The sequence below is a fragment of the Cydia fagiglandana genome, chromosome 11, assembly GCF_963556715.1.
Source record: "Cydia fagiglandana chromosome 11, ilCydFagi1.1, whole genome shotgun sequence".
Classification (NCBI taxonomy): Eukaryota; Metazoa; Arthropoda; class Insecta; order Lepidoptera; family Tortricidae; genus Cydia; species Cydia fagiglandana.
In genome coordinates this window covers 3,400,576-3,428,172 of record NC_085942.1, presented here as the reverse complement: position 1 = coordinate 3,428,172, position 27,597 = coordinate 3,400,576, and the positions used below count along the sequence as shown (strand labels likewise).

Below are 27,597 nucleotides of genomic sequence, written 5' to 3'. Positions count from 1 at the left end.
GGCTTATGGCTCTGAACACGGTTTAACGACTTATACAGGGTGATTTCGGGGTCGTGTAGCAAGAGAATAATGATGATTATTTTTCAAAAGACATGTAGAATAAAACATTTGCATACAATTTAGTCACCCTACTCAATGTGACGTCTTGTCGCTTTCCAAACAGCGTATGTCAAAAGTTATTAGGGTGACCATGATTACTTAGTACATATAACATTATTTTTACTTGAAAAATAAGAAATATTAAAGTAATTATCTTTTTATGAAATCATATGATATCATATTTTTTATCTCTATTCCCTGTCTATCTCTATCTCTTTTGCCTCTACTGTGACAGTCAAGGCGTTATAGTGCGTGTACAGATATTTTATAACACCTTGGCCGCTCTGATATATCTGAAGGCGACTGTACAAGCTTTAACTCAAACACATGGACGTTGAATTCCGAATCTCGCGTAAATAAAAATTATTATAACGTAAATCGTAAAATAAATACGATTCGACTTTCAATCTTAGTGACGAGGATGTTAAGTGCAAACACCTTTTTTTTCTTGATTAAAGCATGAAACTTGGCACAGTTGTTCCTTATATCAAATAAAGCCGATTTCGATCGGTAGCCCGAAGGAGCCCCCCCTCTGGGGCCCGAGAGGGGGGGTCAAAGTACCGCTCCGCCCGGCTTCATTCTTAAAATTCTAACAGGCCCCGTTAAGCTAATAGGTCATATTTGGTATCAATTTCGGATAAATCAATAACGTAGAATTCATTTCTGATATAAAAAAATTGCAATTTGTAGAAAAAAATTTAAAAAAAATTAGAAAATCTAATTTTTCAAGTGTAATATTTATTTTTTATTTAGTATCAAAATTAAACTGCCTGGTTTTTCTACATATAAAAAATATGAAAATAAAGCCTATTTAATGCAGATTTTAAAAACGTAACTTGTCCTTACCTTTATTAAAAGAAAATTGCATAAAAAAAATCTTATATCGTCTCGCGCGGTGAATATCTTTTTACCGACATCGGCATCGTTATGGACAACATCCGAAGTACACACTCTGGAGACCGATTAAATGTATTGTTTGTTGTTGTAGATCCTTTATAGATCCTATTATAAAGATAGAAAAGTGTACAAATACTATTTTTTATGTGTCGTTCAGTAAAAAAAGGGACCTAGGAATAAATTATCATAGAGCCTCGCGTTTGTATAGAAGCATACTCGTATTTAATTAGTGTAAACCACTCCATGGACTCCATGGTCGCTATGTCTCAATGAATCGCTATATTATTAAATATTTTTATTACATTATACCACACTTTAATTTTGCGACTTGTGTATTAAAAAAACAATTCCTTCCCCCGGCACATGAATGCGTACATTTCATCATTCACGTATATAATATATGTCAGTTTCAACCATATTCTGGCCACAGCAGGGTTGTCAGAACAGTTTGGAAACAGTCATCTGCTCCTTGCTTCCATTCCCAAGAAGACAGACTGAGCAAGTTTAAAGAGGAACTAACGTCTGCCCCCAAGCCCCAAACATATAATTCTATCCTGATAAGGCTGCTTCTGTTTCAATAGTCTATTCAAGTAAAGAATTATTTCAGGCATTTTTTTTATTATTTAGCAACGGCTTTATCAGTAAGGTATTCACTTTACAAGGCTATTTCACATATCATCATATGAAGTTATAATAAACTTTTGGCGAATGTTATTTATTAGATTTACTGATATTGCTCTATCCTGTAGGAGCTTGAATCCTTGTATCGGCCAAGCTAAAAAGGGTCTATGCTTAGATCTCACTTTTATACACCATATATTAAATGGGGAACCCGGTTCAAATCCTAGAAGGCATATATTTGTGTTTATCGTGAAAGCTTGTTCCTGAATTACCTATGGATGTTTTGAGTGTATTTATCAAATACATATTATCATATATATATATATATATATATATATATATCATTTAGTCTTATTATCACAAGTCTTATTGAGCTTACAGTATTACAAGGTCGATCGAGAGAATGCTTGGAATACGAGTAAGACTCCTGGTGTTTCAGAGCCCGATAGATATAAGAGTTAAATTTACCATGATGATAAGCTTCACTTATAACCACTGATATTTTAGTGAAACTCATTTCTTTAGCACTAGGTAAATCATTTTGAGACACTGTGTTGACAAAACTTCGAAGAGTTATAAGTCCTTATTTATGCCATCGCGAAATTGTGTAGAGAAACATGTTATAAGTAATGTTCCTCGTGAGATTCCGAATACTCCAAGAACCATGAAGAGTCCGATTCATTTCATATGATGGCCCTAGTTGCAGATGCTGTAAAACAGTCATTGCAAGGTATTGATAAGCACAGTAGACATAGACGATGTAGTTATAGCAGCTAGACTAGATTCATGCGTACGAATATTTCCCCAACTACAGGATTTGTGGGCTCACGTTGACACAGTGGAAAACTCAATTATATCACATGTCACTCCATTGCATCCACAATAGGCCAGGGAATTCTATTTTTAAGCCAATAAAATTATCTATTCTGTAAGCTACTTAAATAAACTCTTTTATTTACCCTAAAAGAGTTGAAGTCTTACCCCTGTTTCGAGCATTCAGCTGAAAGGGTAGAAAAAGTGAGTTCGAAACATGGAACCTGTTCAGAGTTCAGCCATGCTACTACAAGGATCCAAGCTCTTACAAGATGGAGCAATAGCGGTGGCTAAAAGCATTCCCCTAAAATACTAAAATGAGATATTATATGTTCGGTAATAAGTGCAATATTGAAGAAGACAAGTTACACCGGGATATTGAAATGAAGAGTTGTATAATGTTATACCTGTTCAAAAGGGAGCCGTATAAATGCCTCATTACGCGCAGTGTACCGTGTGGTTGATGTTTGGGATCAGACATTAGTTCGTCGTCAAACTTGCTCAGTCCGTCTTCTTGGGAATGGAAGCAAGGAGCAGATGACTGTTTCCAAACTGTTCTGACAACCCTGCTGTGGCCAGAATATGGTTGAAACTGACATATATACGTGAATTATGAAATGTAATGTATCCATTCATGTGTCGGGGGAAGGAATTGCATTAATACACAAGACGCAACATTAAAGTGTGGTATAATGTAATAAGTAAGCAGATTAAATAATACTTATAGTTTACTTCTTATTAATAGGGAATATTACGCAAAACTCTGCGTAGGTAGCGCCACTACCACTATCTGTCAATCACTAACAATCTGGGGGTCTGCCGCGAAACAAGAAAATCGAAGTTTCGTTGTCTAATCCCTCTATCACTCTTGCATATTCGATAAAGAGGCAGATAACTTAATTTCGATTTTCGCTTTTACCGATAGGCCCTGGTTAACAAACCGCCTTGATGCATCAATGTCATATTTTATTGTCTGTGAAAACTTGTCAAAAAACAGTTTAAGGTACAGTATGTATAAGTTAGTTTATGAATTTACTAGAGTCGGTAGTGCTGCACTTTGGCGGCAGAACATTGCAGTAATATCCCCTATTGAGAATAGCGACCATGGAGTCCATGGAGTGGTTGGCACTAACTAAATACCTACGAGTATGCTTCTATACAAACGCGAGGCTCTGTGATAATTTTTTCCAAGGTCCCTTTTTTCACTGAACGACACATAAGAAAATATTTGTACGCTTTTCTATCTTTATCTATCTACAACAATAAACAATACTTTTAATCGGTCTCCAGAGTGTGTACTTCGGATGTTGTCTATATCGATTCCGATGTCGGTAAAAAGATATTCACCGGCGCGAGACGATATAAGTTTTTTTTTATGCAATTTCCTCTTAATGAAGATATGTAAAAGTTATGTTTTTAAAATCTGCATTAAATAGGCTTTATCATCATATTTTTTCAATGTAGAAAAACCAGGCAGTTTAATTCTGACAATAAATAAGAAACAAAAATTAAACTTGAAAAATTAGATATTTTGAGTTTTTTTTTATTTTTTTTCTACAAATTGCTAATTTTTTATACCAGAAATGAATTCTACGTTATTGATTTATCCGAAATTGATACCAAATATGACCTATTAGCTAAACGGGGCCTGTTAGAATTTTAAGAATGAAGCCGGGCGAGCGGTACTTTGACCCCCCCCCTCTCCGGCCCCAGAGGGGGGGCTCCTTCGGGCTACCGATCGAAATCGGCTTGGTTTGATATAAGGAACAACTGTGCCAAGTTTCATGCTTTAATCAAGAAAAAAAAGGTTCGACCTTTTTTTGTCACTTAGAACCCTAGCTATCTCGATTGAAATCCGCACTGAATAGCCTCTCAAATTCCCGGGCCAAATGAAAAGCGATTCCGAAATTATAATTTTCAGGAAAGTGTTGTTCAGTTTGCTGATTATTTACGAGCTGGGCCGATTCCAATGATGGTAAATGGGAACGGTATCCCAATCAACGAGGAGTCGAGGGATTGTTTCATTATTTGATATGTCGATATGTCGTGACACAAAACAAAATGAAATGACATTAGACTTTACTTTACTTTACTTTACTTTAAACTAGTGAAAACTAGTGAAATAATAAGTGACCACCAAAATGGCTTCCAAAAAGGTAAGTCCACCACATTGGCCACATTTAATTTAATAAACAAGATAGTTGATAATGTAGATAAGGGTCTCAAAACTGTTGCCATATTCTTTGACATGAGCAAAGCCTTTGACCATGTATCGCACAGGTCACTACTAAAGAAATGTGAAGCCTATGGCATGAGAGGACTGGTAAACTCGTGGATTGAGAGCTATCTCAGCAATCGTCGCCAAATAGTAGAAATAGTAGGTGTAGATGATGAGAAAATGCAACAGAATTATAGCTCAAACATGTTATGTAATAGGGTTGGAGTACCTCAAGGGACTATACTTGGCCCTTTATTGTTCCTTTTATACATCAACGATTTACCTCTAATTACAAATCACAGTTGTACCTTATTTGCGGACGATATCTCAATTGTTATTTGCGATAGGGATAATGAAAATTATGAGAATATTATTAATAATGCTATTGCTGACATAATTAAATGGTTAAATGATAATAATTTACAAGTTAATATTGATAAAACAAAGTACATCCAATTTATTAATAGAAGAGGAAAGAAGGAGAAACTGCATATAGCCTATAATGGACACACTCTCGTAGAATGCGATACCACTACGTTTTTAGGATTTGCCCTAGATGATCGATGTACTTGGAAAACGCATGTGGATAAGGTATGCTCAAAAATTAATAGATTTGTATATGTTTTATGGCGTTTGACACGCATAACTGATATGAAAACTGCTATAATGGCATATCATGCTTATGTTGTATCCAATTTAAGGTACGGTATATTGATTTGGGGCAATTCATCATATGTAAATCATGCCTTTATAGCACAAAAGCAATGCATTAGAGCAATATGCGACATCCCTCAAAACTGGCCTCAAAGAACATCCTGTGTAAGTTCTTTTATAAAATTGAAATTGTTAACGGTGCACTCGATTTATATATACGAAGTTTGTGTATTTGTTAAATTGCATCCCGATATGTTCGTCATGAAAAGAGATATAACACATTTTAACACTAGATATCCTGACAGGCTAGTACTCCCTAATATGCATACAGTTATGAAAAATAAAAGCTGCTATGCAATGTGCGTTAAAATATTTAACAGACTGCCTGACGAGCTTAAACAGCTACCACTTAATAAATTTAAAAACAAACTGTACTCTTTCCTTGTTGACAAGTGTTACTATAGTCTGAATGAATTTTTAGATAAAACTATCACTTCATAATCTTTTGTAACAGTCCACGTTAATGACTTAACTAGTTTAATAATGCATGTTTTGTTTTAAATAATAATATTAATTAAACTTAAATTTAGTATAATTTTCATTTGCATGGCTTTTTAAAGCCTAAATGTGTACGGCTCTATAAATAATAATGTAACACCATTGTATACCACATTTAATGGCAAATAAATATATTTCTATTTCTATTTCTATTTAAATCTTACCAGTAAAAGATAGAATATTAAATGCAATAGCATTTCATTTTTAGTTGTACCACTGTTCATGATAAGCAACGATGTATTGATTTTTGGTGAAACAAAGAAGTATACCTATTGGCAAAGACATATGTAACTTCGTATAAGATGAATAGTCTAAGAAAAAAACGTGCCTCGGAAATCAAGAAAAAGTTATTCTCGGATAGATGGCGCACACACCTTTAGCCTATATGCTCGGCTTGGCGTGACAACACCGTTTCATATTTAACAATTTTAACACATAGATATCAGTGAATGAACATGGGTCAAAATGATATAAAAATAATAAAATCATTTATCCATATATATTCATTTTTTTGATAATTTTATACGTGTGTATTGTGAGTTATAGTCGTGTGTCGATAGATGGCAGTAAATTTACAGTGACTTATATATTCTTTTTGCTATTGCCTATTGGTGATAGATAGTGAAGAAATCTGCATAGAACTGCAAAGACATTTATCTACTCCAGCACCCTTAAATGACTAAATGGTATAAGTAGATTTCGAAGATAGCCATTAGACGGAGGATAGAGTGAAATCACGTTCACCGTTTATGAAAAGAGGGGCGATAAAATCCCTACCCTGTTCCCTCAGTATTCCGGGCCTAGAGTTTAAATTCAATCCATAGACTAGGAATCCTCTAGACCGAGTTTAGAGCAATTATTTCATGCAACCGATGATGCCAAAAATGCGGGGGCGCGCGGGACGAGGTGAGCGAAGACCTGTGCCGTGATTGGTCCGTTCAAAGACACGGACGTCACATAAAGACACTTTCGACTCGAACATGGAGTAAAATTACCGTATGCGTGGCAGAGCGGGTAGCGCGACTATGCTGTCTGGTGGATCTCTTGTCTGTGATTCAATCAATCAGGCGCCACAAGTAAATATACAGGGTGTTACTGACCATGGGGCTTTAAATCCAGGGCTCGATTCTACTCGCTAAACTGAGCTACTTTTATTATGGCACCAACCCCGAAACCCCGATTTTTTTTTTTAACTTTTTCATACAATTTGGCTAATCAGATGTCAACGTTTTCTATGGAAAAGCCCGATTTTAGGGTTGGTCCCATAGTAAAAGTAGCTCAGTTTAGCGAGTAAAATTAATCCCTGGAATTAAAGCCCCATGGTCAGACACATACTGTATTTAATTGGGCTATGTGCTTTGCATGTTGAGTTTATCGTCACGTTGACCTGAGATAAGATTGCTCTAACAATCTTAGATATTTGATGCTTGACATTTCTGAAGAATCATCAAAGAAATTTGACAAGCTAGAGCTTATTTAGCTTACTTTTTCTATGAGAACCCAAAGAGCTAAAGTATTTTTTTAGTACTTTACTCACTTAGTAATTTCTGCTACTGACTATAACGTCGGTGAAAATCATGGCACGAGTATTTCCGTACATCTAGGAAATCTAGGAGTCACTTGACTGGGATCCTATCTCATCGCATAATAATTGATTGTCATAATATAATGTTACGCATAAAACTCTTTTCGCATATTTTTTCTCCAGCTGAAACAGAAAGTATTTTCGAAAATATTTTTCATAGGTTGTGTAGAATAGGTGAGGTTAGGTTAGGTTTGTGTTATAATTTCTCAGAAATGTTAATATTTCCAGCACAATAACAATTATGCGAAATGAGTTTTATGCGTAACATTACATTAGGACAATCAATTATTATGCGACCCAATATGTACCCCAGTTGACTGGACTATTAGTCAAATAGAGCGATTGGACCGTGAGTCTGCAATATTGGACGCCATTGGGCTTTGTTTTGTGCACAATGACTTCGATATCGTTATTGAAAGCCACCTGAGCTTCGGAATAACGAAGATGGGCTTTTAAGGTATTGAATAATGGGATATTTTGTTGAAGATGATTTAATGTATGAGATTGTTTGTCTTATTTGAGTATTTTGTAAAAATTGTGTAAGTACTTATAACCTATTAGAACAAATCAAACTATTTCCAGAAAATATTACTCTTTTTTCAGTTCACTTATAACGTATCCGCAAATCATCATCATCATCTCAGCCATAAGACGTCCACTGCTGAACATAGGCTAGCTGGTTTGTTAGTGCACACCGTTGTATGGGGACCTTGCACTTTGTGACTATGCGCTGAAACTTGGCACAGTTGATTCTTAGCTGGTCATGAGCAGATACAGACCGGGAGACATCGAGAGCCACCTCTCAATTAGTGGGGGGGGGGAAGTTCGACACTGCCGCGCTTCACTTGGAGCTACATTTCTCTAAAACTATACCTATTAGGGCATGTGATATATCATTTTCGGATAAATTAAGGACGAGAAGTCTATTTTTAGAACAAAAACAATGCACTTTCTAACAAAAAAAAGAATAAAGTAGAAAATATTAAAAAATGTATTTTATATTTTATTATAATTATTTTTTAAAGTGTAACAGGAATCTGAAAACAAAAAATATTGTCGTAAAGTTACACTTATTACGTTTGTAAAAATATATATTTTATTATACAAATCTGTTGATAAATGGGAGGTAAAAAATAATATTGAGCGTGGGTCAGAGTGATCTCAATACAAAATATTATTAAGGTGGGAAAGTTACTTATAACTTGTTCTACAATCGTTTATTTTTTTAGTTTTTAATAAATAACTCGTAAACGTTAGCCCACAGAAAATAAAATATATACAGCGATAGCCAATAGCACAAATTTTTGCTAATGCTAATGCATGAAAATGTAAACTAATATTAATCAATGCCTAAAGGTTCGACAATTACTAAACTATCTGTACAAATTGTACAATCCGTTTTAAAACTTTACATATCCCGACCCGTGGGTCCAGGACGGGAACATGAAATACCTTTTATGCTTCTGTCTGCAGGAAATTCTATAACGTACTCCGGGCCGGCTTTCCATTGTATGACGTAGGCGTTTTTAGTTAGGTATGATCAATTGGTAGTTATCAGGACCAACCTATGGTAAATGGTTATTGTATGTAGCAAAACTATAACCGCTTTGGTAACATGATGCAGGCGCGGCTCACTCCGCGATTTCGTCGCTTTGCTACAGGTAGCTAAAAGTACATCCGTTCGACCCCAATTTTGGGGTTTGCCATAAGCCGCGCGTGGCGCTGTCGCCACCTAGCGGCCATATCTGTGCTGATCGTGACAGACGCGCTTTGTTAGAGAGTGAGTCTTCTGTACCTAGTACTATTATTTATTTTGTGCCTCATGACAAGATTTGACGCAGGCACTAGTTTTCACGGAAGGCGGTTGCCATCTAACCCTGCAACCTCAAGGCTATAATAGGTCTTATTTGGACTACTCCGGTTTACTCACCATCATGTTTCCCTTTGAAAAGCGACTGAGAAAATATTAAAGATTTCCTTCCTTATTGTTTGTTCCTTAACACATTATGGGTCGAGTAACCCTATGAAAAATATACTTAATTACGAGTTACACTAATTGCCGAAGCGAAGATGTTATACTTACGATCCGAAAAAATCATTGGTACGAGCTGGGTGACTGTATGTAGTGTAGTATCTTTTATTAACACTAAGGCCCACTTGCACCATTCCACTAACCCGGATTTAATCGGTTAAACCTAAAGTTACCATAGTTACCAGTACAATTTGACACTGGTTTAACGGTTTAACCACTTAACCCCGGGTTAGGGGGATGGTGCAAATGGGCCTAAGAGACTTAGACCTAGCATTCCACACAACACAAGCTCCTCGCATAATTTCTCCAGTTTTTTAATCAGTATACCTAACAAGTCCCTATTTAATGAACCAGCAACATTAAACCGCCTTACTGTAATCCACCTTCACCACTTAAAAGCAAATAGACGTATGTGCATGCGAACTAAACATTTCTTAAGACGTTTTGGTATAATAAGACGAAGTACGTGACGAGTATACGGATAGTGTTTTTGCTGCAGACCACACTTGCCTTGGGCATAGAGAAATATAGTAAGAATAGAGTGCTCATTCTATACATCCGTTTTGGTACCAAAACGACTATTATTTTCGCAGTCGACATCTAGCATCGAGTAGCGGAATTATCAATACCGTTACTTGATACCAGAATTCTCGAGTGACTCACGAAAACTGTATTAAACTACAATCTACAACTAATATTAAAAGCTGAATCGTTGAAAATAATGTTCCGGTTAATGCCATATAGGGCTACGCATGCGGTAAAGGGTTAAGTAGATAAGTTTAAGTTACATATAAATAAACTACCTAGTACTTACATAAACTAATTATAATAGGAGCCTCGTCTGCCAACAAACCACTCTCTGTGGTTTGGCAGAAGAATATAATGTATCTAGATGTAAGTAAGCTTGTGAATAAACGCTTTATTTTTTTTATTTTTTTTTTTTGGTTTAATATTAGCTGAAAATTGTTGAGCATTTGACTTTTCAGTCGGTGCTACATCTATTGTCAAGTAGCAGTACTCATAATTCCGCTACTCGATGCTAGATGTCGACTACGAAAATAATAGTCTTTTTAGTTCTAAACTGAAGTATGGAGTGAGCACTCTATGTATTTTTTCTCTATGCCTTGGGCTAATAAAGCTAGTTGATTGGGGTTTGTGAAATAAGTGCTATGCCGTTTGGTGCCATTGCCATTCGTTCTCGAATACTCTGGACCTTTTAAGGGGCCCACTGATTAACAGTCCGCCGGACGGTATCGGCCTGTCAGTTGTTCGGGACTGTCAAAATTTTGTTCTAACTGACAGGCCGATACCGTCCGGCGGACTGTTAATCAGTGGGCCCCTTAAGCATAGCATGAGCAGGCGTGGCTCACTCCGCGATTTCGTCGCTTTGCTACAGGTAGCTAAAAGTACATCCGTTCCACCCCAATTTTGGGGTTTGCAATAAGCCGCGCGTGGCGCTGTCTCCACCTAGCGGCCATATCTGTGCTGATCGTGACAGACGCGTTTTGTTAGAGAGTGAGTCTTCTGTACCTAGTACTATTATTTATTCTGTGGCATGAGTTGCGTTCTCGCGCGCGACTACATACATCTAGCGCGACATCAAATATGGACTCGCGCACGAGAACTAAACCTATTCTAGACCGCCTGGTATACCTAGAAGTAAAATGGAACTAGCATCTTCACATTTCGCGGCTGACATCTTGAAATTTTTGCAGTATCTACGGTTTTTAATAAGATTTAAAGAAGCCTTGTCAAAAATAGCAGATACTGCTCGTTTCGCTCGGTTAATAATTTGAAAACACTATTCAGCGTTCTAAAGAAAAGTGTTCTCTCTTAAATTAAATCCACTGACGACCGAAGATATAAAACGAAGTATCCACACTCATACATATTTACTACATTTCGACGGTGTTATAAACAGCTCCTAAAGTATATTTTCGTACATTGACGCCTACAGTACCTACATCAGGCGTCAGAATATCAAACACGTACGAATACATATTACACATGTGGTTTTCCTGTTATACTCGTATTGCGGGCTAAAAAGATAACGTACATGGTATAATAATATACTCCGCCTGGTACTCTCTTCCCGTCTTTTCTAGGTCACCTGACTGACACAAGCCTACGTCATCGTGCGACAGCGCTATATGATAATATGCGAGAGCGCTATATATAGCGGCCATGTTATTGTGACGTAGCCTTGTGTCACTCTGGGAAGAGAAGACCATGTTTTATTAGACTATGATAACGTATAACAACGTATAAAAGATAACGCCTGACCAGCAATAAATATATCACGCGCCATGTTGCGGAATTTCACTGGAACTCAATTGTTCGTACCATACTGAACTGGCCCCATAGACAACATGCCAATCGCTAACGCTCCGAAGCGAACGAAACGCAACTGACACTGTCACACTCATATGGAAGAGTGATAGAGAGACACAAAGCAATTCGATGGCGAAGCGCAAGCGATTGTCACCTTGGCTCACCTGTCACCTGAGAATAAACGTGTTTTTAATTTTGTCGCATTGTATGTATGTCAGTCTAGGAACAAGGATTTAGTCTCATTCGAACTATTTACAGAACAAAACTATTTACAGAAAAATAAATAATAGCAATAGAGAAATATGTCAAAGGCTTTGTGACATTGTCACAAATTTTGTTTCATCAAATCATTAAATAAAATAGATTACGAGGGGCAAACTGAAAGTGTTTAGAATAGAAAAAGCTGAAGTAATTAGGACGTTACTCTTTATTTTAATGCGTGCTTTATCTCTTTCTGACCACGCGTACAAATTTTCATTAGGATAGGATTACCCTGAAGCGCACACAGCTCATTCTTCCAATGTCTTTTTTGTATGGCGATTTTAGGTCCTCGGAGGTTTTGTATGAAATTCATAAGGTACCCATCGGGATTCAAGCTTTTTTGACACAAAATAATTTAAGCAAGATTTTTTTAACAGTGTCATATGAATACTGAGGGATATCGAAAACTACTGATATACAATTTTTTGCCAGTATTTTTTATTAACCGCACAACTGTGCGATGTAAACTTTTGACGTCACTCTTGAATGACATGCTTCTCTATGATCATCCGTTGAATAACTACAAAAGCGATTAAATGTCTAATTTAAAAAATAAACAGATGTACAAGAACTAGGCTTCATTATGAGACTATAACTGAAGCCTACTGTAACTCTGTTGTTGGCTGAGCCCACAATGAAAATCGTTATAAATAGTAATACGAAAAAATTCTTAGGTCGAAATTGGAATAACGCTCGACGTACAATTTCCAAATTGCCATCAATCCTGAAACACAGATAACAACCAAATTGCATATACCTCAAAAAAAGTATAAAGAGTTATATTTTCATAAATAATATGCCTCTTTTTGTTATATGATCTATAAGTAGCCTTTTCTAAGAACTTTCAGAGTTGCCTACGTATAAGAATAATTCGTGCTGGATTTCTCATAATTGTATAATAATTAAGAGTTAAGTGTCGTACCTACCAATGAGTTCTAGTGAAGGAAAACTCCATGGAAATACCGGTAAGGAAATCTGCATTTTGCAAAAATTTAAAAGAGTAAATATATGAAGTGCCCGAGTTACTTTAATTTTAGTGTATCTTACATCAATGTCGCCTAATTAAAGATATAATAAACCGGCCAAGTGCGAGTTGAACTCGCGCATGAAGGGTTCCGTACAATCAGCAGCAGAAGTTGCTAAGCGGGCGAGGTGCTCACAATTACCTCGACGCGCTCTTATTCTCTCAACAATGAATTCGAGTCAAGATCATTTTGAACACCTCGCCCGCTTAGCAACTTACCATTACGCAAAAAACGGCAAAAAAATCACGTTATTGTATGGGAGCCCCACTGAAATATTTATTTTATTCTGTTTTTAGTTTTTGTTGTTATAGCGGCAACAGAAATACATCATCTGTGAAAATTTCAACTAGCTATCACGGTTGATGAGATATAACCTGGTGACAGACAGACAGACGGACAGTAGAGTCTTAGTAATAGGGTCCCGTTTTTACCCTTCGGAACCCTAATAAAGAATAGAAGAAACTTAATTAAAAACTAAATCAGTAGGTACGGAATCGTAAATAGCGATCGAAGTAACCTCGTTTAATGGTATTAACAACACTTAACTGATTATCAATGGACCGTATATCATTGCATTATGGTTTAAAATCGCCAGTCAACAGATCGACGGTAATACTGACTAATACAAGTAGTATACGAGTATAACTACAGCTAAAAACAGAAGCCGTATATCTTTATTAGGCGTTCATTAGCCTGCAATGATTGCAATCACATGCGTCACGACTGTCAATATGGCGTCGTTGCGTCAGGATAATATGTACCTGAGAACATGGTAAAGTCAGCAGCAGAAATTGCTAAGCGGGCCAGGTGTTCAAAATTATCTTGACGCGACTTTATCGTTAAGATAATAAGAGCGTGTCAAAGTAATTTTGAACACCTCGCCCGCTTAGCAACTTCTGCTGCTGATTGTACCATGTTCTCAGGACCCAAATGGTAGCATTGGTATATGTACGATTACAGTATAGAAGGTGGATCAGACATCCGTACAGTCACCTGTAATAATATGTTACACAACGAAGGCCGCAAAAATACCTGACACGATATTATTTGTAGTCATAATAGCGTGTCACATATTTTTGCGGCCTTCGAAGAGTAACATATTATTGCAGGTGACTGTACTATGCGTCGTACGAGGTAGTGAGATATTTAGTGACGTAAGCAGTAGTCTTAAGTTTATTAGGCATTCATTAGCCTGCAATGATTGCAGTCACATACGTCACGACTAGGGTTGCCAACCGTACTATATTATATAGTATTGTACTATATTTTGGCTCTCTGTACTATATACTTTTGGAAAAATATATAGTACGCTAAAATACTATATTTCCGATTAAACATATATTGGAGCATTCCACGGGCTGTCCCGTACAAACGCATTGTATTTCCTGTGTTGCGACTTTTCTCGGCATTTAAAGCAGGCGATTATTTTTCTGTGCATATTTTTGACCATTTGTCATAGAAAAAGAAACTCTTATACCTTTAAATCTTCAGAAACTTCACGTTTGTACGGGACAACGGTAGACAATTTCATGGAATGCTCCAATTACACTCATATTTAGTATTTTATCTAAAAGTACTATATTTTTTTTAAATGTACTATATTTTAGACGCCTTATTGGCAACCCTAGTCACGACGGACAATATGGCGGGGTTGCGTCAAAAAACAAAAAAAAAAAGGATAATACGTTGGGCCCTGAGAACATGGTACCATTGCGAAATTATTCAGGTGCAAAACTTGACACATATTTGTAAAGTTTGACCGTATAAAGTCTGCAGCGATTTTGATAGCCCACGCAGTGCAAGTGTCATTTTAAACGTCAAACTTCTATGAAATTCTGACCTATAAATAACATTTACACTGCGTGGGCTATCAAATCCGCTGCAGACTTTTATTGGTGCGACTATATTTCAAAACGACGTTTTACTAAAATAAATGTAATCTTTCTTTTAGCGTTTCTTATGACATTTCTCAGAATGGTAGATCTTAGCATCGTATCTATAAGGGTGAATTCATAACTGTCAAATAGGTGTGTGATGTTAGAATAATTTCACTGTAAATTAACAAGTTTAATACCGAGAACCGAGAATATGACATTTATATTTTACGAACGAAGACCGTCGTATCTCTCATGTCCCGTCGTTCTTAATGTGTAGTTATATTTGACGTCGCTTCATTAATATGTTTAATCGTCAGTCTGACGGCTTTCTAGTAATTTGATAACGAACGGATGACAGTATCAGTGACAATAGATCATTGAGCTCAACAATAATACATAAATCACATATGGATGTAGCGATATCGAGTATTGACTCATGCATGTGAGGACTTATATCCGATAATTGTTATCTGTGTAGACCCGGGAGTAGATATCATGATGTAATAAAGTCACTTCAATAAGACCAATTACTTTCCTTAGTGATATTAAATCGCATACCATTTCATGACTTACGATCATATTATAAAATACACGACGGAGAAATTACTCTGATTTAACTTTTGTCTGAACGAAGTTTTAGTATTGTTTTAGGTTTCAGAATAAAAATCATGATGATACATCGAAGGTTCGGTTCAGGCCAAAAATATCTGATGGACACTGCGGGCGCGCCGAAACTGTATTTTCGATATTTTCGGTTTAGGTATAAAATCATAGTTTTCATCTATCATGGTTTCGATCGAAACGGGTTCGGTTTCTGCAAAAAATCCGGTTTCGATCGGCCACTAGCTTTAACCTCTTACAGATCAAAACTCAAAATATAATTCAAGCCTTTCTTTATCCTCTAGCTGCCCAGAGGCCGATAAAAAGTCTCCTGTTCCATTCTAATTTGAATCATTATTTTGACAAATCAAAATTGTAATTGCCTTGGTAAGTTTTGACGTCTGGGCGGCTATGCCTATAGGCTACTGGAGGTTAAATTTAAAACTGGTAAGTGGTACCACTCCATCCTCGTAGATCGATATTCTCCATTTCCCGAATACCTGCTGAATTGTTTTTGCTGTCGATGTCAGAGGAAGGTTCACGTTCTTTTGTTTTATACGACAGACACACGGGTAGGTGTTTGCGATGGAGCGGTTTAAAAATAGCTGGTATTTTTAGGGTTCCGTACCCAAAGGGTAAAACGGGACCCTATTACTAAGACTTCGCTGTCCATCCGTCCGTCCGTCCGTCCGTCCGTCCGTCCGTCCGTCTGTCACCAGGCTGTATCTCACGAACCGTGATAGCTAGACAGTTGAAATTTTCACAGATTATGTATTTCTGTTGCCGCTATAACAACAAATACTAAAAACAGAATAAAATAAAGATTTAAATGGGGCTCCCATACAATAAACGTGATTTTTGACCAAAGTTAAGCAACGTCGGGAGTGGTCAGTACTTGGATGGGTGACCGTTTTTTTTTTGCTTTTTATTGTTTTTTTTTTGCATTGTGGTACGGAACCCTTCGTGCGCGAGTCCGACTCGCACTTGCCCGGTTTTTTGAGAGTCCTGCGACTGACTGGCTGTATTTTCTAGCGATCCTAATTCCTAAAGATTTTGGTGACGCAGGTCGTTTATGCTTGAGCAGTCCATTTTATTCTTAGAAACCGTCCATATAAAATGGCGATTAAGTGGGTCTAATCTTGTTATGAATATGATCATAGCATTGAAATAGTTGTTAGAGTTTAGTTTTAATTTTTAGTTAAATTATTTTGTTAATACTTTTATTTTTGTATATTTTTAATAAATTATTGTAATAGATATTATACGTCAATGGATCATAGTATAAAAAGTAGGTAATAAAGAGTGCTTGGCTGTCGCGGTTGTATGTGGACTAATTTTATGGACTTTAATTTTATCACGCTTAATTTCACATCGTTACTTAGGTATTAGAATAATTTTTAAAGTGGAAAAAATTACTGCCTTGGGCCAGACCAGATCAAATTTATTCTAAGCTTAATAGCAACGTTCACAGACGTCTATGCTTGTTAAAAATTAAGTTACTTAGGTACTTACTTAATTATGAAGTAATCCTTAATATTAACACGTTGAGTGGCGGGTTCTATATATGGTCGTAGCCGCTTTTCTCTACAAAGCAGAAAAATGCTGGGATCGGCTTCGAGCGTAGCGCTACGAAAACGTTGGCAATGAATGTGTTTATTTGAATTTTCATTTTATCACACTTTAAACTTGGTGTATTTTACCATACACTTCACATAAGACATTGCGAAAGGAAGTTATAATTATGACGGAATATGTTGCGAATATTTACAGACTTGCTATTATAATGTAACGTACGTATATACGTGTTTATTACGTGAGAAGTCAAGGCTACGGGTTGAATGCTAAGGCTTCTACGTGACAGTTTACAAAACAACGTTTTGTGATCCTTACCAGGCGTGACTCACTCCGCGGTTTCGTCGCTTTGTTACAGGTAGCTAAAAGTACATCCGTTCGACCCCAATTTTGGGGTTTGCCATAAGACGCGCGTGGCGCTGTCGCCACCTAGCGGTCATATCTGTGCTGATCGTGACAGACGCGTTTTGTTAGAGAGTGAGTCTTCTGTACCTAGTACTATTATTTATTCTGTGTCCTTACGTAAATTCGTTTTAATATGATGTCGACTAATTGAAAACATTTACGTAAAGTCTAAACTAGATAGACGAATTATTATCGAAGAACATCCAAATACTCGTCATTGTCATTTTATTAATTGTTATAAGTGTCGAGCGGTCTCGGGATCGATTTAATAAAGCTAAAAAATCCCATCGAATATGAAATGAAATGAAATGAAGACTTTTTCCTATTTGACATTGTGTACGGTGAGTTTCATCAGTAGTTACTCTCATAGAGTATGTCTGAATGTCTGTCAAGTTAAACCAGTTTGACAGCACTGGCTTCCCTCGAATGCGGATGATGATGATGATGAATAGAGAACTTCCTCCTTTTTGAATTCGGTGGGCGAGTCCTACTCGCACTTGTCCGTTTTTTTCCTTCTTCTAGCCACTAATATAGTTTTTATGGTTGTTTCAGGAATCAAATGTCCAGTGTGCAGCAAATTCGTGCTGCCAGATGACATCGAGTGCCACCTCGTCATGTGTCTCACCAGGCCTCGCCTTTCCTATAATGGTCAGTATCAGAAGGCCTACCGCGCACCACGTTCGACGGGTTGCCTCTCTGTCGCACTCGTAAATTCGTACGTAAGTGTGACAGGGAGGTAACACATCGAACGTGGTTCGCGGTAGCTCCTGGATAACGTTGTTCTTCTTCCTCGCGTTATCCCGGCATTTTGCCACGGCTCATGGCAGCCTGGGGTTCGCTTGACAACTAATCCCATGATTTAACCTAATAGGCACTAGTTTTTACGAAAGCGACTGCCATCAGATCTTCCAACCCAGAGGGTAAGCTAGGCCTTATCGGGATTAGCCCGGTTTCTTCACGTTTATGTTTTCCTTCACCGAAAAGCAACTGGTAAATACCTAAGTTCCGAAAAACTCATTGGTACGAGCCGGGGTTAAAACCCGCGACCTCCGGATTGAAAGTCTTAAAATTAAATTATTTTACGTATTTTTAGTCGGAGTTTTGCATTTGCCTAGGACTCCATTTTAAAGCACTTAAGAGTACTGGGGACTGCTTAACTTGATAGTACGCAACCGTACTCACGACAGTTTGAAAGTGAAGCGGTCTCGAAGGCATCATATATACAATTATACAGCCTTACGCCTTACATAAACAAGCGTTTAGTAAATATCCCTGCAAAATTAAATAAAAAATATGAAGAACCACAGAAGCTTCAAACACTGGTAAGGGGTACATAGCTCGTAGAATAAGGCGGCCACTCGGGCAGAACGATTCTTGAATGTTACCACATACCGGGAAACAGCGCAGAAGGGCGCACTTAACTGTGTACCATTACTTAACGGCCGGTTAGCAATCGTCACAAAACTGACGGTCCATGTCAAATTCCATACATTTTGTCAGGGATGTGACGATTAGACGTTACTGAAACACGACTTAAGTAGCGCTTTAAAATAAAAGGTAAAATGATAATGCCCAGAAATGCCCCAACAAAGTGGATCGACGATTTGGTAAAAAAATGCAAGGATGTTTTTAGGCAGTAGGTATAGTCTATGGCCTCGGACAGTAGGACACATAATGAAGCAGTGAACGTGCTTATACTAAAAACTATATTTTTAAAGCGTGTTAATTTGGCGTTTCAGAGGACGTGCTCTCCGACTCAAAGGGCGAGTGCGTGATTTGTCTGGAGGAGCTGACCGCTGGTGACACCATCGCGAGGCTGCCCTGCCTCTGCATCTACCACAAGGGGTAATTCCTTCCTAATAACAAGCTTTCATTAATCTTGCAAGCTTGACCCATTTTCCTACTTCCAATGAAGCTGAAAATTTGCATGCATATGTAAGTCGGGTGATAATGCAATATTATGGTACCATCGAGCTGATCTGATGACGGAGACAGGAGGCCATAAGAACTCTGTGATAAAACAACGCGACCTAATAGTGTTTGGGGTTTTTAGAATTGTCTCGATAAGTATTAGTTGTCTGTGGAAAGAAAAGTACAGTCAGGATAAAAGCTTGTACCAGAAATGGCATTTTTGCCATAAACTTATTTCATACATATTAATAGCTATGTAATTTTTTGGGTTTCGTAGTCACCTAGAAATATAGTTTCGCCATGTCCGTCTGTCCGTACGCGGCTATGCCCCGTGATCGTTAGTTCTAGAAAGCTGCAACTTAACATGGATAGATTAGTCAATGCATGGCGACAGAACGGTAAAATAAAAATATTAGGGTACCTCCCATACAAAAATAAACTGAAATAGATGTCATGTCATCATAAGACTCATAAGTACATATGTATATGAAAGAAAATGTTGCCAAGGCTGGGATTGAACCGATTAAAGTTGAAATTTATATTTTATATAATGAAATCAAAATAATTTAGTGTTTCCTAGTTGAAGATCTTCACTTTCAAAGTGAAATATATAGCTGACTCAGCCTAGCCGGTAGATACATTTACCTAATTGCAAGTGCAGTGCAGCCCCTTGTAAAAGTGCACTCGGTGCACAAAGGCCGTGTTTGGCCCGCGGGCCCTCGACCTAGTTCAGGTTATCGGCCCCTTCGAGAGGCCTTTGTTCAGAGATGAGATTTCAGTGCCCGTGCATTTTTTATAGCTACTTGCGTTGTTGACTACTTACGAGTACCTACACATACATCTTCTTCCTCGCGTTATCCCGGCATTTTGCCACGGCTCATCAGAGCCTGGGGTACGCTTGACAACTCATCTCATCATCTCTTAGCCATAAGACGTCCACTGCTGAACATAGGCCTCCCCCTTGCATGATGGGGGGTGAATGCCATAATCGCCACGCTTGGCAGGCGGGTTGGCGATCGCAGTCGAGTACACCGAATTTCATCAGGGACTCTGCTGCCCATAAACCGGTGGTCTCGGACGTAGTTTAAGGACATACCCGGGTCCCAACCGGCAACCAACCGGGTGACAACTAATCCCAAGAATTGACAAAAGCACTAGTTTTACGAAAGCCATCTGACCTTCCAACCCAGAGGGGAAACTAGGCCTTATTAGGAATAGTCCGGTTTCCTCACGATGTTTCACCGAAAAGCGACTGGTAAATCTCAAATGATATTTCGTACATAAGTTCCGAAATACTCATTGGTACGAGCCGGGGTTTGAACTCGCGACCTTCGGATTGAAAGTCGCACGCTCGTACCGCTAGGCCACCACAAAACACAAATAAAATAAATATCTATTTTGATTTGTTCCCAAAGTATGTTGAGTTTAGTTCGCAACTCGGCTTTAGAGTAGAAGCTAGTAATCTTATCTCTTCTGTTATGAATGTACGTATATATGTACGAGTAACTATCACTAATATAAATTATTTACCTTTCCAGATGTATAGACCAATGGTTCGAGGTGAACAGATCGTGTCCGGAGCACCCCGGCGACTAGTCGCCGCCCGGCCGGACCCACAGTGCCATGCGCTAGTCGCGAGTGATACTTTTATACAATGAACAGACTGCGGCGAACGCCTTGTAAATATATTATGCTAGTGAGATGTTTTACCAATTAAAAATATAAAAATTAAAAAATAAACGGTCCGTCCAGATCTGGCGAATGCGCCGTGCGCGCCATTTTGGAAAAGGATCGCTAGAGCTAGTCGCACCAAGCTAAATCTAGGCTTGGCACGAATGCGTCGCGACAGGGTGTGTATGTATAGTTTGTAGCTTTTTAACAATAGACAAAGGATTAGCCGTCGGGGTCTATTAGAAAGCTACAAACTATACCCAACTACCTGTTAATAGTCATTTAGAATAAAGGTCCTTTTGTCTATTATTTGACTTGTAATCTATTTTTCAGAGAGATATGTCTCGATAATCTGTTGGACCTTTAAGATGGTTCTGACGACTTTTTACTATGTGTCCATTTCCGTGTTTTGCGGTAACCTTAACAATTGCTTTGTATTCTTAAGTATGTACCTACGCTGTGAAGCGGATTGGTCAAAAAGAACAACGAAACACTGTATTTCTCTCGCTACTACTCAGTCTTTTCTAATTAATACAGTTAGAAAAAAACGGGTAGTCTATCTCGCACGTGAGATAGTGTCGCGGCGCGCACGTGCTAAGCTAGCGGCACGGATTTTGCTGTGGAAGTGCAATCGTAATCGTCAAATTCCTATAAAAATATGACTGTTACAATAACATTTTCACTTCAAAATTTGTGCAGAATTAGTTTAGACGGATTTTAACTGCTAGCGTGCATTTCGTATGTGTGTAATCGGTTCGCGAATGTCGCGCGAACGAATTCGGCGGATCTGGACTTACCCAAAGACAATTATAGTAATGGGAAATTCGCGGTGAAGTTTTAATTTTAAATGAGAAAATGTAAATTTTACAAAGTTACTCTTTAGTTGAAGGCATTATGAAATTGAGTGATATAATTGTTTTTATTTTATATTGTATGTATAAGCGTTGGTGGTCTCTCGAGCTGTGATTAGGTTTTAATCTTTTGACCGTCCTGGTTTATAGTGAGTGCATTTGGTGTCGATATGACGTCATTGGGTAAATTTTAGATTCGCTATTAAACTAAGTTTAATCTTTTGGACGCCAATGATCACCGATATATCCGCACCGTATCCAATGCCAAAGACCGATTAATCCGTCACAGACCACAGAGCAACACAGACCTACGACCTACAACAAATGAATCGCTTTGATTTAACCAATGACGTCTAAGTAAAAAGTCTAACTTTCAGGCTTGGTTTTGTAAAAATACCTACTTAGGTATTATACTTTGTTTAGTAGTTATGATCATAAAACATAATGTATAATATTTTATAATTGCTTGGATACAAAGGTATGTTACTCCTTATTTCAATCTTGTCAAAAATGTACTGTATATTCGTTGATGTGAAAAAGGTTTAAAAAATCTTTTCAAAAACAGCTCCAAGCCTAATAATATTTATAAAACCGACCCTAGAATGCTTAGAATCATAAATTAGGACGGTTAAAAGTTTCACAATTGTAACTTAGCTCCCTTAACACCTAATTTTAATATAATTCCTACGCCTTAGTTAATATTATAATACAGATGTAGTGCATAATTGTTTTCCATCGTATTTACTCGGAAACGTTCGTATTTGTCATGCTACTTCAGTCAACGTCAGTATTTTTTGTGACGAGACTGTATTCAAACAATGAGATACGTCAAATACTAGATATTGAAACGATATGGATCGGATATGTCAGTGTCAAACAAGTGTCAAAAGTGACGTTTTTGTTTGAAGAAATACGGCTGTGACTGAAATAGCAAGACACGTTCGTACGTTTCCGTGAAAATACGATGGAAAATAATTATGCTCTACATCTGTAACCTATACAGTTTGAGAGACCAGAATTTAGCTCTTACGCTATAGTGACACCTCCACATGGTTCGGTTCCGTGCAGGTGACATATCTGTTTCTTAAGCTTATATATAATATATGATTTAATTTTTCATCTTGATAATAAAGTTGATTTGTTTCTAAATTTTCTCGTATTGTTTTCATTTCCCGGAGTCGCGTGGTGAAATATAGTTTGATAAGAATTGTTGTTTCATTTTAGATATCACCTGAATCAGTGTAAAAAGTAACAGTGGACCGATGCCTTAGATCAGCGCCCAGCGGTCGACAACAGGCGGCCCGCGGGCTGGCTTTTTGTATGTAATATTGACAATAGACAATGTTTGATAAAGTCAAAGTGCGGCCCGCGTCATTTTCGTTAACTACTATGTGATGTGGCCCTTGGTTGCTAAAAGGTTGCCGACCGCTGCCTTATGCTCTAGTTTCCTAGGATAGCGGTGCCGTCATATAGCGGCCGTCTCCATACAAATACTACGACATCCATATTTAGCTGTATTATTTATTATGGAGACGACCGCTATATGACGGCACCGCTATCCTAGGAAAACCGATCTTTAGATGTTTGCGTAAGTCACTGGTCCCACCGCGAGCTAGTAAGCTATGAGCTATCGGCTATAAACACGAACAAAAGATAAGCACTCCCGTGTAAATAAAAGAGACACGGCGATATTTATAGCTCACCGCTGGGCGAGTAACTATAAATATCGCCGTGTCTCTTTTATTTACACGGGAGTGCTTATCTTTTGTTCGTGTTTATAGCCGATAGCTCATAGCTTACTAGCTCGCGGTGGGACCAGTGCCTAATAGTGCCATGCCTTATGGGAAACGGTCGCAGAGATAGTTCAGAGCCGGAAACCGCTACCAACTTTTAGTATGTTGTTGGGCATGGCATTGGGTCTCCAAAACTGCCGAGATACGGCGGCGCCGGCCATCTACTTCAGCGGAATGACGTCATCAAAATGACTCCCGCTTCGTTGCGAATATTGCATACTGCACCCAAATTATGCATAGCACATACACGTGTCGGGTATTAAATGAAAGCCAATTAAATAAACTATATTTTATTCATACAAAGTGTATCAAAATATGCAACAGTTTAAGAAAAATTTACAAAATAATAAAAATTACGTAAAAAAATATTCGATTATTTGGGTTTTACAACCAAACCAAAAGTCGGACGATCAAGCAATGTACTACAACATTAAAGATGACGTCTCAAGCCATACACTGATATCAATAAAATCAAAATTGAACCAAATATGTGGAAATTATGCATCAAAATGTAGATCTTTGCCCATACAAATGCATAAAAGTTAAAAAAATCAAAATTGGTCATTATCAGGATAATCCGCATAAGCTTCTAGTATGTTATTAGCAATATGACCTGGATTCTAAAACTGCCGGGAGACCATCTCTGTTGTTCCTCAGTTACAAATAATGACGTCATATAAATAATCACTGCCGAATTTCGTAAAATGTAAATTATAGCTATACCACGAGTCTCACATACACGTGAGTTACATGTAATGAAAGGTTATTAAATGTATTATGATTCACTTAAACATTGTTTGTAAAAAAAATGTACGGTTTCAGAGCTAGAAACAACGAAATACCACTTTTTATGGAAAAAGTAGATATGTATCAATTTTATAGCTAAACTAAAACCGTCAAAAATTTTTTGCGTATAATATTTGAAAAACTAGTTATTCAACTATATATCACAATTTAAATTTTACATTTCCGACAAAAACTGTGGTAGGTGTGGAAAAAAAACTAAAGCGCCCCAACAATTCTACCTTAATGCGCTCATATTATGCAAGGAATAGTTCTATTTATCGAGTATTAAATGAATGAACATTACATAAAATACATGAAAACGACATTTTCGAATGGAACCATAATTTAAAAAAAAAAATTTACTTGATAAGTAAGCAATATACTGTTTCTTTAAGTACCTAATCTCCTCCTTTCAAAGTCGGTTAAAATGTAGCTTTTGTGACCTGGGCTACAAAAACAAATAAATTGACACCTCATTTATCAAAATCAGTTCAGTTGTTTCATGTAAAAAATACATAATTACATACGTAGATAGCAGCTCCTGCTGTAGTCGCGGTAAATATTAATATGAAATAGACTCTTATTGTCATGGCCTAACGCTACATTATTAGAGAAATGTAAAGTTACATGTCAGTAAGTAGGTACATGCCTAATACAAAATGCCTTATCGAGGTAAATGCCGTATCAGTTCACTTAATGCGATACATAATTATATATTTAAGCCTCGATTAGCCTCGTACATACATACATCACTGGCTCAGTGACCCAAAGCAAAGAGGATCTTGGCCTCTGGCACAAAAGAGCGTCACTCTGCCCTATTCTGGGTAAGTTGGGTATTCTTAAAAAAGTGGAATCTTGATTGGTGCAAGGGTTTCAAGGCTGAGCTGAGAAGGCTGGCAGAATTTTCCCTCTGATCCTCCGAAATACAGGTCACCCCTCTGATCATTCGAAGCCTCCATAAGGCATCTTGCTAACTCATTGAGGCGACGCCCGCTAGGCCTGCTAACATCTACGGCCTGAGGGTTTCAACGTTAGATGCCAAGCCACGCCAGGCCATAATAGTAAAGGTCTAATTATTGAATTTTAATTTTTTGTCCGACTACGGCAGAATTTGCTATCTATGCGTGCATGTGTAGGTACTGTTTGCATAAAACTACTGAACTGATTTTGATAAATTAGGTGTCAATTTATTTGTGTTTGTAGCTCAGGTCACAAAAGCTACATTTTAACCGACTTTGAAAGGAGGAGATTAGGTACTTAAAGAAACAGTATATTGCTTACTTATCAAGTAAATTATTATTTTTTTAATTATGGTTCCATTCGAAAATGTCGTTTTCATGTATTTTATGTAATGTTCATTCATTTAATACTCGATAAATAGAACTATTATTTGCATAATATGAGTGCATTAAGGTAGAATTGTTGGGGCGCTTTAGTTTTTTTTTCACACCTTCCACAGTTTTTGTCGGAAATGTAAAATTTAAATTGTGATATATAGTTGAATAACTAGTTTTTCAAATATTATATGCAAAAAATTTTTGACGGTTTTAGTTTATCTATAAAATTGATACATATCTACTTTTTCCATAAAAAGTGGTATTTCGTTGTTTCTAGCTCTGAAACCGTACATTTTTTTTACAAACAATGTTTAAGTGAATCATAATACATTTAATAACCTTTCATTACATGTAACTAACGTGTATGTGAGACTCGTGGTATAGCTATAATTTACATTTTACGAAATTCGGCAGTGATTATTTATATGACGTCATTATTTGTAACTGAGGAACAACAGAGATGGTCTCCCGGCAGTTTTAGAATCCAGGTCATATTGCTAATAACATACTAGAAGCTTATGCGGATTATCCTGAAAATGACCAATTTTGATTTTTTTAACTTTTATGCATTTGTATGGGCAAAGATCTACATTTTGATGCATAATTTCCACATATTTGGTTCAATTTTGATTTTATTGATATCAGTGTATGGCTTGAGACGTCATCTTTAATGTTGTAGTACATTGCTTTATCGTCCGACTTTTGGTTTGGTTGCAAAACCCAAATAATCGAATATTTTTTTATGTAATTTTTATTATTTTGTAAATTTTTCTTAAACTGTTCATATTTTGATACACTTTGTATGAATAAAATATAGTTTATTTAATTGGCTTTCATTTAATACCCCACACGTGTATGTGCTATGCATAATTTGGGTGCAGTATGCAATATTCGCAACGAAGCGGGAGTCATTTTGATGACGTCATTCCGCTGAAGTAGATGGCCGGCGCCGCCGTCTCCCGGCTGTTTTGGAGACCCAATGCTATGCCCAACAACATACTAAAAGTTGGTAGCGGTTTCCGGCTCTGAACTATATTCCCATAAGGCATATGACTATAAATGCCGACACCACACAGAACACAGTAGAGTTGTCACAGACATACAACTGCCCAAAATATGCAACAATTAATAAGACACGGTCACTCGTACAATGAACCGTTCATTCCATCGTGACAGCTTCGTGAACCAACCTGTAGGGTAATTCGCCAGTAACTGGCACTGTTAGTATAAATTGGCCACCCTAAGCTAAAAATGAATTGTATTCGCCTATAAACAGAATTCATTTTAGTATAAGATTTCAATAACTGGCCAGCCTTCAATAACTAGCCACCTTATACTAAAATGAATTCTGTTTATAGGTAATGTCATTCATTTTTAGTTTACGGTGGCCAGTTACTAACAGTGGCCGTTTACTGGTGAATTACCTATATAACTTAAGATGAATCTTTACAGGCGATCTTAGCGGATGAAAAAAAAAAGGATTTATTTTACTATTACGTAATTTCATTTATTTCTTATGCTGCGGCCACACATTGGGATTCGGCGAATATACGCGATGGCGTCTCTTTCATTTCGCTACAGCTTCTCTTTCTTCGCTTCGCTTTCTCTACAGGGTGATTTCGGGGTCGTGGAGCAAGAGAGCCAGACATCATACAGAATCCAAAGATGAGCCTAATGATGTTGTTAATTATTGTTTATCA

At 37.4% G+C, this 27,597-nt stretch overlaps 1 protein-coding gene across 3 annotated transcripts in view; it reads left to right on the top strand.

Annotated features, from left to right (window-relative positions):
- LOC134668766 (E3 ubiquitin-protein ligase znrf2) overlaps positions 1-23,134 on the top strand; it is a 237,395-nt gene extending 214,261 nt beyond the window's left edge. For all 3 annotated transcript variants that reach the window (XM_063526221.1, XM_063526223.1, XM_063526224.1), the window contains 3 exons: positions 18,101-18,196; positions 19,288-19,393; positions 20,998-23,134. In XM_063526221.1, the coding sequence (XP_063382291.1) occupies positions 18,101-18,196; positions 19,288-19,393; positions 20,998-21,055 (260 nt within the window). In that variant the 3' untranslated portion in view covers positions 21,056-23,134. The remainder of the gene's footprint in view (positions 1-18,100; positions 18,197-19,287; positions 19,394-20,997) is intronic.
- The last annotated feature ends 4,463 nt before the right edge of the window (positions 23,135-27,597 follow it).